Raw genomic sequence first — 19,681 nt, forward strand, 5'->3', positions numbered from 1 at the left:
ACGGACGACGACGGACGACAAGTGATGGCATAAGCTCACATGGAGCCCTTCGGGCCCCGGTGAGCTAAAAAGAGACAGTTAGCACACTAACAATAATTTAGGCATGCAATTACAATATATATATTTATTTGTATAAGATATTATTAAAAATGTTCTTAAAATAAGCTTTTTAGTTTCATGTTGACCCCGATTGAGACATATCAAGCACATTCCGATTATTTTACTTCTACTTTCATATATGATATGGGCACATCCAGTTTATCCTTTTCACACAATCGTAACACTATGAAAACTATATTTAACTAGATTAACTGGTTATGTTCAACTTCATACATACCTAAGATATTACATAATTAAATCGCCAACTCAATGTAAAGTGAAATTAAATTACTTTAAACTATTTAAAAAATGTTAAATACATATTTTTCACTACTTTAGAGCTTACAACATAAAGTGGAAAAAATATGCTTAACTGACAAGGTGAATTTTTTGACAAGAATGAATCGTCTGCCTATGAATAGCCCGCTCCAAAGAATGAATCTTAATATGACAGTTGTTTTCCTTCGTTTAATGTGTTTGATTTTATTTGGTCATTTAATAAGTGACTTTCCGATTTGAATTTTCCTTGGAGTTCGGTATTTTTGTTATTTTACTTTTTAATATCAAACACTTTGTATGAAATAAGAAGATGTGGTATGATTGCCAAAACAACAAATATTCACCAGCATTCAAATGAACTGGATATAAGCAAGTATAGGCAAACGTAGCGGTACATCCTTCAACAATAAGTAAAACCAATATCGCAAAAACGATTGTGAAAGACCCCGAAACGAAAAACACGAAACAATTAATTGAGAGAACTAACGGTCTAATTTATAACAAACAATTTACCGGGGAAAAAACAAATATGACAGACAGGAACCAACGACAACCACTGAACTACAGGCTCCTGACTTACGAAGGCACTCAAAGACTATGACGGGGGTTAAGCATGTTTGTAAGCGCTCAACCCTCCCCATAACCTGGGACAGTGTAACAGCTCAAACTGTCAGTTATTTTCCTCAAATGCACCTCGAAATATTTTTCACATAATAGAGATTCTAATAGATTGTCCTTCTTTCTCCGACTAATAAACCTAGAGCCTCTAAAAGAGCCTGTGTCGCTCACCTTGGTCTATGTGCATATTAAACAAAGGACACAGATGGATTCATGACAAAATTGTATTTTGGTCATGGTGATGTGTTCGTAGATCTTACTTTACTGGACATTATTACTGCTTGCAATTATCTCTATCTATAATGAACTTGGCCCAGTAGTTACAGTGGAAAATGTTTGTAAAAATTTACAAAATTTACGAAAAATGGTTAGAAATTGACTATAAAGGGCAATAACTCCTTAAGAGGTCAACTGACCATGTTGACTTGTTTGTAGATCTTACTTTGCTGAACATTATTGCTGTTTACAGTTGATCTCTATCTATAATAATATTCAAGATAATAACCAAAAACGGCAAAATTTCTTTAAAATTACCAATTCAGGGGCAGCAATCTAACCACGAGTTGTCCGATTCATCTGAAAATTTCAGGGCAGATAGATCTTGACCTGATAAACAATTTGACCTATATCAGATTTGCTCTAAATGCTTTGGTTTCAGAGATATAAGCCCAAATCTACATTTACCCCCCAACCCCCATGTTCTATTTTAAGCCATGGTGGCCATCTGGTGGGTTGGTCGAGTCACCGGACACATTTCTTTAAACTAGATACCCCAATGCTGATTGTGGCCAAGTTTGGTTTAATTTGGCCTAGTAGTTTCAGAGCAGAAGATTTTTGTAAAAGTTAACGACGACGGACGACGACGACGACAGACGCCAAGTGATGAAAAAAGCTCACTTGGGCCTTCAGGCCAGGTGAGCTAAAACAAAGTGTTTGCCTCCAGTGCAAATAGTCCATTATAGGTGCTCTGGGATGATTGTATCGTTCTGACTCAGGTTATACTTTAGATAATATCGGGGGAAAATATCTTGCACAAACGCTATGAATTTGATGTTTGATGACCATGCACATTTATTTTTGCTTTATAATGCCATGAACTACATGTGTGCTCAGTTTTGATTTTAATTTAGAGTTTTTATATCTTTAAATGACAGACTGATTTCATATAGATTTGAAATTTTAATTGCAATGTACTTTTACGACAAAACCAATGCATGATGTGTTTAACGTAAATGTAATTATAAGACTTTCATATCCTGTTACATGGTTTACTTCAATTATATAATATTACTTTTACATACGATTTGATGATGAAGGTGTCAGCACCCTATCTGGCACTTGTCCCCGTTGGTTTAGTATCTTTTTTTTTACAAAAAGACCTCGGTCACAAGATATTATCAACATAGTTTTATTGCTGTAAATTTTATGAAAATAACTACATCCTAATGTTCAGATGGAAACCCAAAACAGAGACGAAAGATACCAAAGGCACATTCAAACAATAATTCAAAGATACACTAAACAATGCCATGGTAATAAAATGAAAAGAAAGCAGAAGACAAACACCAGTCTACAAAACTCAAAGTAGAAAACCGAATGACACGAACCCTACCTTACAACCAGAGGTTATTGCAGGTGTTCAAAAAGAGCAGTTAGACAAGTTTTATTCAGGTGGATTTATGCGTTTTTGGTTATATACCTCCTAATATGTTCACTTTTCAAGGTTTTATGCGTTTTGGTTATCTACCTCCTATTATGTATAGGCTTTGCTCCTTGTTGAAGGCCGAACGGTGAACTGAAGTTGTTATGTTCTGTGTAAATTGGTCTATTGTATAGAATTGTCTCATTTGCAATCATACCACATTTTCTTTTTATATTATCTGTTAAATAGTTAACAACTTTTTAGACTCGGGTCAATTTAGAGATTGTCAGGTTTAAAATATTCTGCTCTGATTAGGATGATTTGATTAGTAAATAAAGAAAACACCGGTAAATTGTTTAAAAGTCTGTATGCTGACTTATTAATGCTGCTCACTATATAATGTATATGTCTTTTGGTTATTTATGTTATCGTTCTTTTGTAACTTCCTTTCTTAAAGTTCACTTGCAAATCTATAGTTAATATGAATCCGTTTGATGTTATAGAATAAAACTTCAACGCCCATCTTTATATAGAAGTGTTTATTGCAAAATGGTGATTGTTGTTGCTAATACGAAATGTCATGAAGTACAAATATACCGAAGGTTAACGATAAATATTATTTTTAATATATTATGCCTATGAGCGAGTATTACGACTAGGATTAATGTGGGATATATACATTATTTTTATTTATGTAAGTAGATAACGAGGTCTTTGATGGAAGTTGCTCGCATGTACTTTTAAAGTACTTGACTGGTTGCCGGTTCTCAGGAGAAGCTTCCCCAAGATGCTACGATCTGCTATCTGAACTTCCATAAACTTATATACATAATAAACTTGATAACAAAGTTAACTGTTAATACCCTTTATAATTAATTAAGGAATTTTATGAACTGAAACCTCAAATCAGCACTATCATTGGTCACTGAAACCCCCATGTGGAAACCCCAAACCAACATCTTCATTGGTCTAATATCTCCTAGAAGCGGAGTACGGTCTATACATAGTTTCAGCTGGATACGTAATCGCTTGCATGCCTTGCATTTGTGACCTCGGCGAGTCAACTGCATACCTATAACCTCTGCTATTACCCGAATGAACCATCGGACGCTCCATCATGTATTGTTTTTGGTTAGGGTTGTCATATGTCATGTATCTTGTATCAGCTGGATAATTATCTACAATCTTTCTCTCGTCATAGCTAACGAGACTATCTTCGTCATCGTCGCGCCATCTACAAAGAGCAATGACCAGTAGAATCAACGTGGCAAAAAGGAAGAGCGCTGCTACTGAAGTAACCAACATCGACCATGGAAAGTTGGTGGCGTTGTACTCGTATGTTTCGATTTTCTTGATGTCGTTGATATGAATGTAGATGAAAAATCCTAAACTCACGCAGTAAGCCACACCTGAAATCAGAAATGTCATTTTTAAATTAAATTGACTTGATTGTTTTTTGCTTAACGTCCAGTGGCAAGTGTCACTCGTATTCAAGACAAGTCATTGAAGACTTCTACAAAATATTTTTAAAGAGAGAAAAAAATGCAATAAGGCATTCGAAAATTATGTTCAGCAGACAAAACCATTGCAAAGAATGACGAAAGTACAACCACAATAATAACTCATAACAGAAATCATGACTCAGCAAAAAGAATCCCAAACATGTGTGAACGCATGTGCTTCAGATGTGTAAGCAGTTCCTGCTCCACATGTGTTACCCGTTGTGTAAAAATCCGTTAAAATTCGCAATAAAATTTAACAATTTTAAAATTCAGGAAGGGGCTAGTGTTATGAAAAGTAGAACAAATCCGTTGACTTGTGAGACATGGTCAACTTAACCATGATGGCGTCCATAAAACCTTTAAAGGGACGACTTCACTATACGCATGCACTTGGAACCCTTGGTGTATTAGCTTCTTTGTTATCAGTAAGCCTCAATCACGGAAATTATGATGAGAAACACAAGCCCTTGGATATCGTATCAACTTTGAGACTGAGATTTATACTCCGTATGCAGGCACTGCTGCAAATGTTTCAACTCAAAAATGGAAAGTTCACAACTTGAAAATTAAAATCGTCTCTTTTGTCGTAAAAGCTAAGTTTCCCACCGACCATCGTTTTTAATGTCTAGATGTTAGTCTAGATATAAGAAAGACTTAACTGTATGCGTATAATAGCCTTTATATTAATTCATTGGAATAGATGAAGGTGTCATAGTCGCCAACTTTTGAGTAATTCAGTGAAACAAAATAAAGAATGGAAATAGGAAACTAGTCAAAGAGACAACAACTCGACCAAAGAGTAAAAAAAATATACATTTATGTAGAGAAAGGTTAAATTTTAGCAACTTTTCATATTTTTAAGAATATGCATATGTAAAAAAAAAAAGGAAGAAGATGTGGCATGATTTCAAACGAGACAAATCTCCACAAGAGACCAAAAAACACAGAAATTAACAGCTATATAATGTCTACCTCATTAGAATTAAGGGATAAATATAAGCGGTTTCTGATAAATTATACCTGATCATATATGTATACCACTGTCGTCCTTCGAGATGAAAAATAGGTTAAAAATACAATAATTGTCTTGCTTTGAGATTTCTCAAGGTGAAATTCATACTAAAAATTCATAACAAACGTAAACACCTTTCTTTTCAAATTTGTAAGTATATATTTCTCTCCGGATAAAGAATACAGAAAAAAATAAAGAATGGAAAATAAAGGGGGAAAATAGAGAAAAGAGAAAAATGGCCTTAAAAAATTTACGAATACAGAAAGATGGAACTTATCCAGACCCTCATTGATGTCCCGTTTTCTGGTATGGAATGAACATTTCTCTGCAATTGTTGGAGCTTTAAGAAGTTATCAATCAACCTGATTCAAAACCGTAAATTTACTAATGTGTGATAATAGGGGCACAGTAAATCCACATCGGAATACAAATAACTTGACAAGCATGCTTTATCTCAAACGCAACGTATATACAAATCATTAAACAACACGAGTGCACATATCGCCTGTTTAAATATTGATGTTTGAATATTATATGTTGAAAGTCAAAGATTAAAGGATTACACAAAGTTGTACTTAACTTTAAAAAATGATCAATATTCAATGAAAATTTGTCAAGATCAGATTCACACTGTCAGATACGCATGTTCAGCTTACAATCATTACATATCAAATTTTAAGCTGACACATTTCTTATAGAATCTAAGGAAACTGAACATTTACAGACGAATGAATTGAGTGTTAAAGAATAGACTACTCAGACAGATAACCAATCTATCTGTCTTTAGGACTAGACTACTTCGAAAGAAGGGTAGTATACATTACCTAATTATTACTTCACGGTTCAGCTAGCAAGCAAGCTAAACAAAGATATTACCCTTACCTACACACTCAATGCAATCGGTTGTAAATGAGGTCAAAGTCTACATTTTGTATAGATGAATATTCACTGGATTAGGTGGCTTAGTGTCCAAGTTTTTATTAGAAGTTCATCTACAGGAATCACTACTCTGTCAACTCGGAGGTTGTGAGTGACAAGGTGCATTCGACTACGATCTTAACGTAAAAAGGGTTTCAAGTTTTCTTGCCGAATGTATATTGGATGCGTGTTTCAACTGGCAAGACAAAAAAAGTGTCATTCTATTCTTAACATTTTGTGGTAATGTTATTTATAAAGCACATTAATATAAGAATGTTCCTTCCATCCCGTATTCTACAACCACGTGTATCGTGTGGAAACATGCTCGTTACTAGTTTTAACGTTATTATACTTACACGAAAATGCTATTAGTATCCCGGCCAAGACCATCAGTCCTTGGTTATAAGTCTTGGTAACAGAGGAACCGACAATGATCATGCAGGAAATAAACAGGAGGCCCAAATTGACAGACATGGCTATCTGCAACGTCAGCATAGACGCAGACTCCACTGAAATAAAATAAATGACAAATAAATGTTAGCATGACATTGCAGGTTTGATTTTCGATGGTGTATTTAAAACCGGTGTAAATATCGCTGAAACAAATCTATTGCTCGTTTTCTTGGAAACCCCTTTACACGGCTAATACGACATATACATGTAGGCCAAGACGCTTAAATTAAAAATTGTGTTCGCGTGTTTTTGTTGTTTTTGTTTCTTTTAAAGTTTATATCAGTAAACTCAAACCAATTGATGAAGTGTTATCATCATTGAAAATATGCCAAAGTATACTAATAAACTTTTGTCAACCTAGCAAATATCTGTAACATTACGTTGTTATTACACGGTCACCAAACTCAATTTGGCTTAAGGATGAAGATTTAACCGTCAATGAATAATTACCAAGACCCTGTAGATATAGTTTATGTAATGTTGCGATGGGCTATAGGTTTGTAGAACAAATGTCTTTCTGTAATATATGCAATCTTGGTCTATAAAACTTTGTACTTGTCTTAAAAACAGTGTCACACCCTATGACTGGCTATGATCATTAAGGCAGATACAATTAGATCTTTGTTTCCTAATGTCATTCAAAACCACGGGGTATTGACCCCCTTTTTCCAAATATTTTGTTTTAATAACTTTTACTAATATTTATTCTATAGCTACTTTATGTTGATAAATGTATTTTTACTCTTGTCCATACGATATTAAAACAAACGTATACGTACATGTATTTTGTATTTAATGCCCTCTTTTCTTATTTTCATTATGTACAAACTACTATTTCATTTCCTATTGTATCGAGTAACAAGGCTAAAATATTGGCGAGTATTAGAAAGTAGAAGAAATTAGAATAAAAGGGAGCGCCTGTGTTTTCAAAAACGTATACAGTAGATATTGATATGTGCTACTAATGATTTGTAGTAGTAATGGCCATTAATATAGTGTGATTGTAAGATTTCTATATTTTTTCATTTTAGTTCTTGTTCCACCCTGTTTTGAATTTTTGAACTTTGATGTTGATAATTAATAACGGAGTGTTCTAAAACAAGCAACAAAGCATTGTTTTGAAACAAGACTGTTACCGTATTATTTAAATTGCACACAAGTAATTACGTGCAGTTCTGAATTAAAACACATGTACATACATTTGTACATTGAACATTGTAACTTGTGTATGGACGTTTCCTGGCATTGGTTGATTTGATCAAGAAAAGCACTAGCTACGAGATATATATAAAAAATGAAGTATGATTGTTTTTGTCAATCATTAATGGCAGTGAAATAGTGAGGAAAAAAACATGAATTTGCTATGATTGCTTTTTGAAAACCTTTGTTATAGGGATTTCTTATGGTATTATAAATGTACCGTTCAGAGTGTTTTTGTCGTTGTTATTTATCGACAAAAGAAAATCGCCAAGCTCTGAAATGATCTGCATGCATATTAAAAGAAGAATGGTTTGAACTTGTATACAAAAATTACAACAACACGTGATAAAGTCCATGCATTAGAAGCGCTTTTCTGGATTTCCCTTCATTGGAACATTCACAGCCGAATATTTTAAAGGCAAGGATGTATATAAGAACCTTAACAGTTGAATAGCTATATTAATGAAAATGACATACAAAAATGATGAATGTCCAAATCCATCTGCGCCGGGTCAACTTTGCCGGAGGGAGTTGAAAAGAAGTTTTTTATTAAATGAAAAATTCAAGTATGCGTTGCGTTTTTATTGTCATTCAGTATACAATTATGATAAACGATCAATAATTTGTCACTGACTATTGAATTTGACTGAACTTGGAGGTAGGCATTGTTTTCTTTAATAAACCTGTATGAACGGAGATGTATTGTATATAATGATTTAAATGGTATGCGGAAGATATACTTGTTGTACATGTACGCGCGTTGGAGTTATTTTCGCCTATCAAATAGATTGGAAAACCAAACGAAAAAATTCTATTACAAGAAAGAGGGTTACGCAATTTTTAAATTTATGTGAAATCAATAACAACAACGACTAAACATGTACGAGTGTTATAAATATATCTAAAAAAAATAATAACAGAGTTGCTGAGCAAATAAAGAGTGTCGTAAATAAATCTAATACGACGTCAATATAATTAGCTACCTTAAAACCACTAGGGCTACCCCTCGAGGGCTAGAATTTTGACAACCGAATTTATTACATTTGAAATGTCCGAAATGTGTTGTCCTGGTCGAACTAATCAGTTTATTGTTCCATCTGACCATCATGTTCAAATTTCATTGAAACTTAATTTCAAGCCTCTACTTTTGACATAACGTCAACGGAAATGTACAGTATATAAGTCTTAAAACTGATTTTTTTTTTTATCAAAAATCAATGGTCAACAGACCCAAATCAACAGATAAAAGCGTAGAAATAAATCTTTATTAATTTCTTTAAACCGTTTAACATAGATGAGGAAATTAAACTCAGGCAAATAAAGAACTGTTCAAACAGTCCTATATGCTTTTGTATAAATAAGTTATTCGAACTTGAAAGTCGAATGAACCGTGATCAGTTGTCACTACAACCCCCCTTTTTTTCTACAGCAGAAACAAACCGTTAACTTACCGAATGATTCAATTTCAACAGGAGCATTTCCCATGGAGTATTCTGTACAGTTCGATACACTGACTTTAGATGCACAATCTAGACCAAACACAATTCCAATGAAGAATCGGTCCGTCGTGGATCCTGCTGCACGAGCCACAAACCACCATGGCAGAAGATATCCTAAAATCTTCAAAACTAGTGCTATGGTGGCGAACCACAGAATCATTATATATAAATTTCTCCACCTCATGGTTCCTGTTTATTCCCGGAGTCCTGTTCGACTAACGGCCTCTGTATCGAAAGTGTGTTTACTGTGGCACGCCTTCTCATAAGAATGCGCTCTACCCGTTTGTCAAGTCTTGACAATAGACACTCTTTAACTACACATAGAACATTTCTATAGCGGATTTAATAATAACGATTGGTCATGGTTAATGAGCAGGTAAATACACAGGTAATCCTATATTAAAGGTGTAATATTCCGACCTGATGTTGTAACCCTCGGGAGCCTGATGAATTAATCATGGAAGAAAAGTTGTACTTTGTAAATGAATTTAAAAGTAGTCTTTCTCTAAGAACCTTGTTTATTAAACTTATTGTACCAAAAGTGTCGATTTCAATCAATAAATCTATGTGATGCTATTATTAGATTCCAAAATACTTAAACAAATAATGATACTTTAGCTTTAACTTTAAATGGCAAATATTTTACACGACTATAAATAAAATGTATTGTATCTCATTTCATATCTATATCCAACAGTATAAACGAGTCAAAATTAATAAAAAAAATAAAATATGAAAAACTAGAATATAAATTAAAACTAATGTCCTTTTAGAGTATACTTTGAAATTTATAGTGTGTACGAAGAGGTTATTGGTAATTTAACATATATACAATGAACTTGACAGACGAATATGTGATTTGCTACAAATACATATGACATTATAGATTTAGATTAGTAATATATTATTAGCTACATATTTGGTGATCAGTTTGATAGTACACGAATCAGAATTTTTTTTTTAAATTTATTATAACCCATTTTTTATTGTTACAAAATATAGGTAATATCAAAATAAAATAGAAGATTCAAAACGGCGCTTTACAATCATTTGAGGAATATATATAGGTATCTTTGTTGAAATATTGGTAATGATTTTTTACTAAGGGTTACCGTGTATTAAACTGTAATTTAAACTAATGTACCTCATTGTTCAGCAGGTACAGCCCAACATTTTTTTACGATTGAATTTAATATATGTAACGCTCATTAATTCAGATAAAACCCTCCCCCATAATAATTAACCCATCACAAACTGTGATCTCATAAACAATTTGAATTATATATGTGCTCGTTATATATAAAGAAGTTTTTAAATGTAGGGATCATTCAATGTGTCATAGATTCTCAAACCTGGAGCAACTGCATAGTTTAAAGTGTGAATACGAATTATCATTAGATTTTGATTGCATGAACAACACGAAGCGGGTGCCACATGAGGAGTAGGAACTGCGTTCTCTTCCGGATAACAGGGGTTCACAACCAGTTTTTGGTTGGGTTCGTGTTTCCGGGCTCAATCTTTGGTTTTCCATATAAAATGTTTTGTTTGTTTTTCCGTTGATTTCTAAGTTTTTATTGGGCCTTTGATTTTCGATTTCCCCTTCAAGCGGCAACTTCTATCTTATTTAAATCATCATATATACTTAATATTCATATTTATGCGTTCTATGGTAACATTTTTGTATTCGTATCTTTCATTTTTGCTAATGTGCTTTGTCTATATGCCTTTTGTGTTTCTTAGTTACTTACATGACGTTGCTCTGTACTTATATATATACATCCCGTCATTGTGTTATTGTGCTATTATAGTTTTTGTGTATTCTTGTTTTTTATTTTTGCTTATATGCTTTGTTTAAATGTTTTTTTGTGCTTCTTTGTAACATATTTGTTTTTTTCATAGCTTTTGATTTTGCCATTTTTCCGTTTGATAAAGGACTTTCCGTTTTAAATTTTGCTCGGAGATCAGTATTTTTGTGATTTTACTTTTTCCTACTTCGGAAAATACCGTTAGATTACTCGAAATGGCTGCATATTCATGCATTAGGAAATTTCTACACCCCCCTTTTCTCTCCCAAAAAAGACAACAACATTTGTACAAATACTTTTAATAGATGCAAAGGACGACAATGACTGAGCAAGTAACCAAACACACCTTTTGTCGGCATTTAAATTTGTATGTAATCTAAGTTTCATAACTGTCTTTTTAGTGTCTCAATATGAAAATTAAAAGTCATGTAATTTAAAACTGTATAGCAATACGTTTAGTTTTAGGATTTATAACCAACTCGATCGCCATTAAATATTCCTTCTATATTTAATTCATTTTAGTGTAATATATTAGTTTCTTCAATATACAACTCTTTATAGATTGGACCGATTTACTTGTGCTATCTATATCATGTGACTTTTACTAGATATCCTTCAGAATCTAATGATAAATATCGTGTCAGATAATATTCTTCTTACGAAGATACCACCATAATTTTCTTCTTAACGTTTGCTGAATGTGTTGCGTTACTTTGATTGTTGAATGTATAAATTTACGAGTTCAATTGGGTGATCTAAGTGTATATAAGTGTCAGTGTAACCGATCATTTAAGATAATCTCTAAATAAAAGGTTGACTACTTGTCATAGACTTCCCACTCATATTTAAATTAAAGACAGATCACTAAATTTACACAAAAGCGGGTTTAAATGACCACTTTAATACATGTTTTAAATATTTGAAACCTACGTACGATGACCAATTGAGACCAATAGAAAAATATTCTATAAAAGTTTTTGTCATTTTTACAAAGACTTAAAAACAAGTATGACCTTGCATAGAGGCAGAAGAAGAATAGTTTTATTGAACGGATTTGTTGTTTTTGTATAAAATCAGAAAATAATCATGTTGTTTGTCCTTGAGAAATACCAGAATACATTACATACGAGTTATTCGTCTCTTTTGAAAAGGCAGACCATATTTTGTTCAAGTATGTCTCTTCTTCAAAAGAAAAACAAACCATTTAATTTCCCCCAGCTAACTAAAGCATCAAGGGATAACATTATCTAATAATGAGCTCATTGTAGCTACCAGAAATAAAAGCTTTAACACCAGATGCGCTTTCGTCTACAAACGACTCATCAGTGACGCTCGAATCAAAAAGTAAGGTACAATAAGTACGAAGTTGAAGAGAATTGAAACCACAAGATTTCAAAAAGGTTTGCCTTAGGTTATCTTATCATGGGAAATAAAATTCTCAAAATTAAGAACAATAAAATTGAAAATGGAAATGGGGAATGTGTCAAAGAGACAACAACCCGACCAAATGAAAAACAACAGCAGAGGGTCACCAACAGGTCTTCAATGTAGCGAGAAATTCCCGCACCCGGAGGCGTCCTTCAACTGGCCCCTAAACAAATATATACTAGTCCAGTGATAATGAACGCCATACTAATTTCCAAATTGTACACAAGAAACTAAAATTAAAATTAAAAACCAATTGTTCAGAGAACAATTGAAGGTCTTTCCACCAGTAAATATCTATTTTGATATTAAAATATTAAAAATCAGTCTAAAATGTCAATTTCTATGGCTTTATGATGTATAGATATGAATTTTAAGCAAAGGTCATAATCTAGAACGTCAAATTTACCTATGACCTTGATCTCAATTTCAAGGTCACAAACTGAGGATCTCAAATCAAAAGACCCTAGGTCTCTAATATGTATTGTAAATAAGTTATATGACTTTACGCATAATTTTAGATATGATAGGGGCTAAAACTCACGTTTATTGACTACGCACCCTTTCAACCAAAATTATTAAGTTACGACATGTTGCAACTAACAATTTAGTAAAAATTATTTGTCGATATCTTATAAGGTTAATGAAAATGAGTGAAAATAAGCCAAAACCAAAAATTTAGGATATGACCTTGACCTTTGACCTTGACCTCAATTTCAAGGTCACAAACTGAGGATCTCAAATCAAAAGACCCTAGGTCTCTAATTTGTATGGTAAATAAGTTTTATCACTTTACGCATAATTTTAGATATGATAGGGGCTAAAACTCATATTTATTGTCTACGCACCCTTTCAACCAAAATAATTATGTTACGACATGTTGCAACTAACAATTTAGTAAAAATAATTTGTCGATATCTTATAAGGTTAATGAAAATGAGTGAAAATAAGCCAAAATCAAAAATTTAGAATATGACCTTGACCTTTGACCTTGACCTCAATTTCAAGGTCACAAACTGAGGATCTCAAATCAAAAGACCCTAGGTCTCTAATATGTATGGTAAATAAGTTATATCACTTAACGCATAATTTTAGATATGATAGGTCTAAAACTCCCATTTATTGTCTACGCACCCTTTCAACCAAAATTATTATGTTACGACATGTCGCAACTAACAATTTAGTAAAAATAATTTGTCGATATCTTATAAGGTTAATGAAAATGAGTGAAAATAAGACAAATTCAAAAATTAGAATATGACCTTGACCTTTGACCTTGACCTAATTTTCATTTTTTTGGACCAAGGACCTCAAATCAAAAGATCCTAGGTCTCTATCACTTATGGTGTTCCAGTTTAAAATACATTTCAAAATTTCAAATACAAAAAGGGAAATAACTCTCATATGGAGCGTTCATATTGCTTCGGTCGAAATTGGACAAATCATGCGAAGGATATAACGAGCAATTTTATAAAATAAATTTGTCGTAATCTTTTACGGTTGCGAAGGAGATGCGCTAACAAGGAAAACAGTGTTTGGGGAGATAACTCCTACAAAGAAAAGTATTCGGTTACGCAGGGTAAATTTCAAAAGCGCATAAACTGTTCGATATCATATACCAAATATCTAAGCGACATATTGCGAAACAAATGTTTATCGCAAGAACAAAATTTGGCGGAAGAAAAAAAAAAAAAAAAAAATAATCAGAAGAAAAACAATAGGTCTTTCCACAGAAAAGTGGAAAGACCTAATAATACAAGACTAACAAAGGCCAGAGGCTCCTAACTTTGGACAGGCGCAAAAATGCGGCGGGGTTAAACATGTTTGTGAGATCTCAACCCTCCCCCTATACCTCTAACCAATGTAGAAAAGTAAACGCATAACAATACGCACATTAAAATTCAGTTCAAGAGAAGTCCGAGTCTGATGTCAGAAGATGAAACCAAAGAAAATAAACAAAATGACAATAATACATAAATAACAACAGACTACTAGCAGTTACATGTAACTGACATGCCAGCTCCAGACTTCAATTAAACTGACTGAAAGATTATGATTTCATCATATGAACATCAGGCACAATCCTTCCCGTTAGGGGTTTAGTATCATACCATCATAACATATATGAGAAGAACATTACCCGTGTCATGCCAACAACTGTTTTTAGAATAAATGTGTTTAGTTCCGATGCAAAGACCTTATCAGTGACTCAATATTAACACCAAAATATGCAATCTTTAATGACTTGACAACAGTATCGTAATTATATCCCTTCTTAATAAGTCTATTCAAAGGTTTTGTAAGTTTCTGAGGTGAATACTGACACCTTTGTGCTTTATAAAGAATATTTCCATAAAAAAATGGATGTGAAATACCTGAACGTGTTAGAAGTCTGCATGTTGAGCTATATTTACGAATGATGTCTTTATACCGATGATAAAATTTAGTAAATGTTTTGACGAGTTTGTGATATCGAAAACCCTGGTGTAATAATTTTTCAGTAATACATAAATTTCTCTCGTTAAAATCTAAAACATTGTTACATACACGAGCGAATCGTACAAGTTGAGATACATAAACACCGTAAGATGGTGACAAGGGAACGTCACCATCTAAAAACGGATAATTAACGATAGGAAATGAAAAATCATCCCTTTTATCATAAATTTTAGTATTCAGCTTTCCATTAGTGATATAGATATCAAGATCGAGATAAGGGCAGTGGTCATTGTTAGTATTAGCTTTATTTAAAGTAAGTTCAACAGGATAAATTTCATTAATATACATACTGAAGTCGTCATTATTGAGAGACAAAATATCATCCAAATATCTAAAAGTATTATTAAATTTGTTTATCAGATGTTGTTTCGATGGGTCTTTGCTTATTTTTGTCATAAATTGTAACTCATAACAATACAAAAACAGGTCCGCAATAAGTGGTGCACAGTTAGTCCCCATTGGAATTCCGATAACCTGACGATATACGGAATCCCCAAACATGACGGTTAAAGCCTTCGTGTAATTGTATAAAATAGGGACGAAAGATACAAGAGGGACATTCAAACTCATAAATCGAAAATAAACTGATAGCGTCATGTCTAAAAAAAAGAAAAAGACAAACAGACACACAATGGTGCACACAACATATCATAGAAAATTAAATTCTAAGCAAGACAAACCGCACCTAAAACTAGGGGTGCTCCAGAATGGTAAGAAGATCCTGCTCCACATGTGACACCTGTCGTGTTGCTCACATTAGTACAAACCGATAACAAGTATAATTCGGTAGGTCGCATTCGTGAAAAGTGGACGGGATTGTAGTTATGACATTAGAAACATATCCGCTATCATCTGTGAAACGGTCATTCCATTACGGTCAACCAACTCTTTACCAACGAATTCAAGAAATACAAGCCCGGGAATATGGAATCAATTGGGAGATAGACACACCGTATGCAGGCGCTGGTAAAATATTGCTACATAAAAATCACAGTGTGGGAACGGAACTGTACGGTTTTCTAATAATTTGGTCGTTTGTGGAGAGTTGTCTCTTTGGCAATCATACCACATCTTCTTTTTTATATTTATTATCTTTCCTATTATTTTATTGGTTCATAGTTACATAAAGAATGTTTTAGCTACCAAAACTTGAAGCAGAAACGTTGTATAGTAACATAAGAGTTCATCAAAGTTTTCATCAATGCAAGCAACTTGTTATTTTGCGAATGTCGGAGCCAAATTATTAGAAAACCGTACATTTCCGTTCCCACACTGTGGAAATGGAAAGTTCACAATGGGAAGCTGACATTATCTCTTTTGTCGTAAAGTTTTGTTTTCATCCGACCCTTATTGTTTATTCCTAGAAGAAAGTCAGATATGAGGCAGACCTACCTGTATTTCAAGTTCGATTGGATAGATGCGTTCAACATAGTCACCAAATTTTGAACTATTTAGTGAGAGAGCAACATCTAAACAGCGGAAAGTCAAGTTTAAGGATATAATACTGCGAACTTATATCATAATGGTAAAATTTTTGCACTTTAAAAAAATATCTGCAGCTCTAAAATAGAAAATTTAAGGAACCCAAATATAAACAACACATGCATGGAGGCAACATTTTTTCTCAATGCTTAACATGATGCTTTATCATTACGGCTATTGCCGAAGCTAATTGAATGATAACAGTATAGAGACAATTTGTTTTTTTCGAACGGGCACAATTCGCCTCTTTTCGAATCCTATTACTAAAGTAACTAGATGACATGATGTATTGCTTAAACGAACTGGCAAACCAGAAACTATATGTAATCATTTATATGCATGTGTATTTACTCTTAGCTTAACAAGCACCCAATTAGAGGAACTGTAACTACACTCACAAGGGGAGTACCAATGTAGTGTTATAACAGATATATAAACGTATCATATTGAGGTCATTGTGCGCATAATGTTCGCCAAAATGCATAAAACAAATTGATTTAAAAGCAACCCACAAACTCTCTGGTACGCTAAACTTTGGCTTTGAATTTATCTTATAAGGTAAATTCTTCAAAAGAAGTATATGAAACAAACCTAGTGATTGTGTGACTGGAGATTATCATTGTGTGAGTATCATAGTCGACAGAAAACGCAAATTATTGATTGATGTTTGCTTAACGTCCAATGGCAAATATTTCATGCATGTTCAAGCATTAATACGGGAGGTAGGTCCTGAAATAGAAAGTCGACCTTTAGCTTTGTTAGAGGCTACATAAGGATCTACCAAAGAGCTGTTACAAAGGCTCTTAACGTACAGAGAGCATTCATAGCACTTTCTATATACGAGCCATCAGATTTCACATCCCCATTCTGGTAGGACGTGGCTGCGTATTTATACATCCCGCACAACAAAACGGACTCCCCACTTTGACAAGGGTTTTACTGTCGGTTTGACCCACCCTTGAAATAAGAAAACACAGAAGCTAATCTGAAGTCTACAAGGATATTAACATATTTTCCTGTGTTAGTTTTCTAGAGGGAAAGAGGGTCATGGTAATAAATAGTTTTTAAATCTCTCGGTCAATCGTATGTTATATTTTTGGGTTGTCTTTCTTTTTTCGAGTAAGAAACTTACAGTAACTTAACTCTGCAAGCCTACCTCTCAAATGGCCACCAGACAAAACTGTATGCCAAGTTGTCTGATGTATTTTATCAACTATTTCTATTTTATGTCATACTTCTTTGCCTAAAACAATTTAAAGGTTAATAAAATGAGAGAATTTATTCATAGCTTGTTTTTATTTTCTTGAACATTTGACAAATTATGTGAATATATAGTTTGGCACTATAAGATTATTTTGAAAGAGTTTATTTGATAGAAGATAATTAATTTTAAAGATAGCCAATAGAGATTTCTAGAAAACATATCACGATTAGAAAATAATGAAGGTCACAGTCTAAAAAAAAAGAAAAACAATCTGTAAAAAGATTTTAATTAAAAAAAAATATAATACAGCATAAGATGTACAGATTTAGGATATTGTCCAATCAACAATTTTTTAACTGCAGAAAGTACACCGAGTGATTTTTTTGGGGTATTTTATACAAAATAAGTATGTTTAAGTAAAAGGAAGCATGTCATAGTTTTGACATTTATTCAAAGTTTAACCAGTTATTTTACTGCATAGTCCGGGATTGCTAACAGAATAATCATAGGTCATTTCCATTTGACCGGAAGAAACGATAAATGAAGAGTTGAAGACACACTATGGCTCAACCAAACATCAAGGCTGTACTTCTGCCAAAGGAGACACAGGAGGCTGCCAATTAGAAAGTTGAGAAAGCAATTTATTTTATATTGCAATGAAGTACAAAATGTAGGACAAAATAGCTACAACTACAGGCCTCTACAATAACTTTTTTCTCTCAACTTGTCCAGTAGGACAAGTACATACCAAAACTGACTTGTCCGAATGAAATTGTAACTTGTCCAAAAAAAAATCTTAATATTAACCTTTTTTGCATTTCAAGTTGATTCAAGGAACAAAATGAATTAAAAAAAATTGAACAGAATTTGATTTATATCCTTTGAAATACTTTTTAAAGATATGAGCCATGGACAACTGAATTTAGTTGTGTCACAGGACTTAAGTTCTAGTTTTTATCAATGCTAAAGTCTCATCATACTTTGCACATGAGGCACCATCTGATTGGCCTCTAAATGTACACTCATTGGATTTTTATCCTATTTTTTTGAAAGTTGAAAAAAGTTTATTCAAATGCAATCAATAAAAAGAATATTTGGTATGATTGTCAATGAGACAAAAGACCAAATGACACAGAAATTAACAACTATAGGTCACTGCATTGCAAGTATTGTTTTTTCTACATAAAGATCAAATATGATTTGATGATTTTTATGGTAAATAATTTCCTCATTCTTATTTAAAAAATACGTTATGGACATTGGTATTAATTATTATAAAGCAACAAAATAAGTTAGAAAAAGAAGTTCTGATTTGTCTTGGTCCAGAAATGTCTACTGCCTTGCCAAACTGTATATTAATCATGTCTATGAAATATGTCTCCTACAGTGCCCAACTGTCTATTAAACTTGGAGCCGAATCATTTCCGAGCTGGTGACAAACTGTCTTTTAAAGTTACCTTATTTAAAAAGCACATGGTTGAATGGGATCGGTAAGACTGGTTTCTGAGAAAAGTGTGCTTTTTACCTGTTAAAAATACTTGACAAAGAACCAGTTTTAAATTATCGATTGCAAGTCTGAGGGGTCTTGAGAAATAAAAAGTTTCAATTAGTTTCAGTTTAAAAAGAAAGATGTGAAACAAATCTTCTTTTCTTGTTTTTTTGTTAATAATTATACTTTGTTCATCAAAGTTTGATTAAAATTTATTTTCTGCAGAATGATTCTACTTGTCCGACCTTTTTTTCCTCTGGTACCGGACAATCGGACAAGCGTTATTGTCGAGGCCTGAACTATGAATACAACTTCCATACTCTAAATAACTAAATAAAGGCAACACAAGTATACCGCTGTTCAAACGAAATAATTCCGGACGGAGGGAATTACGTCAACTATAACCCAAAAAACACCAACATACATAGACAAGGACTATATGATAACAACTTCCATATTTCTGACTGAACACAAGACATTTTAAGAACACAATGGTGGGTTGAACCTGGTTTTATTGCTAGCCAAACCTCCAGCGTATTTAAAAAAAATAAAATA

The 19,681-nt window shown here is 33.1% G+C and overlaps 1 protein-coding gene across 1 annotated transcript; it reads right to left on the reverse strand.

Moving 5' to 3' along the window:
• Positions 1-3,162: 3,162 nt before the first annotated feature.
• On the reverse strand, positions 3,163-9,800 carry LOC139488598 (uncharacterized). The gene is made up of 3 exons (XM_071274321.1): positions 9,175-9,800; positions 6,427-6,579; positions 3,163-4,047 (listed from the first exon to the last, which is right to left on the reverse strand). Exons 1-3 carry the CDS (start codon positions 9,404-9,406, stop codon positions 3,608-3,610), a joined length of 825 nt encoding a protein of 274 aa, XP_071130422.1. The 5' UTR covers positions 9,407-9,800; the 3' UTR covers positions 3,163-3,607.
• Positions 9,801-19,681: the final 9,881 nt, after the last annotated feature.

The sequence above is a fragment of the Mytilus edulis genome, chromosome 9 (genome assembly GCF_963676685.1).
Source record: "Mytilus edulis chromosome 9, xbMytEdul2.2, whole genome shotgun sequence".
NCBI lineage: Eukaryota > Metazoa > Mollusca > Bivalvia > Mytilida > Mytilidae > Mytilus > Mytilus edulis.

Coding starts and splice junctions, on each gene's coding strand:
- LOC139488598 (XM_071274321.1), bottom strand. CDS start 9,406: ATGAGGTGGAGAAATTTATATATAATGATTCTGTGGTTCGCCACCATA. Junction 6,580..9,174: donor TGTTGAAATTGAATCATTCG/GTAAGTTAACGG, acceptor ATTTTATTTCAG/TGGAGTCTGCGTCTATGCTG. Junction 4,048..6,426: donor GATACTAATAGCATTTTCGT/GTAAGTATAATA, acceptor TTCTGATTTCAG/GTGTGGCTTACTGCGTGAGT.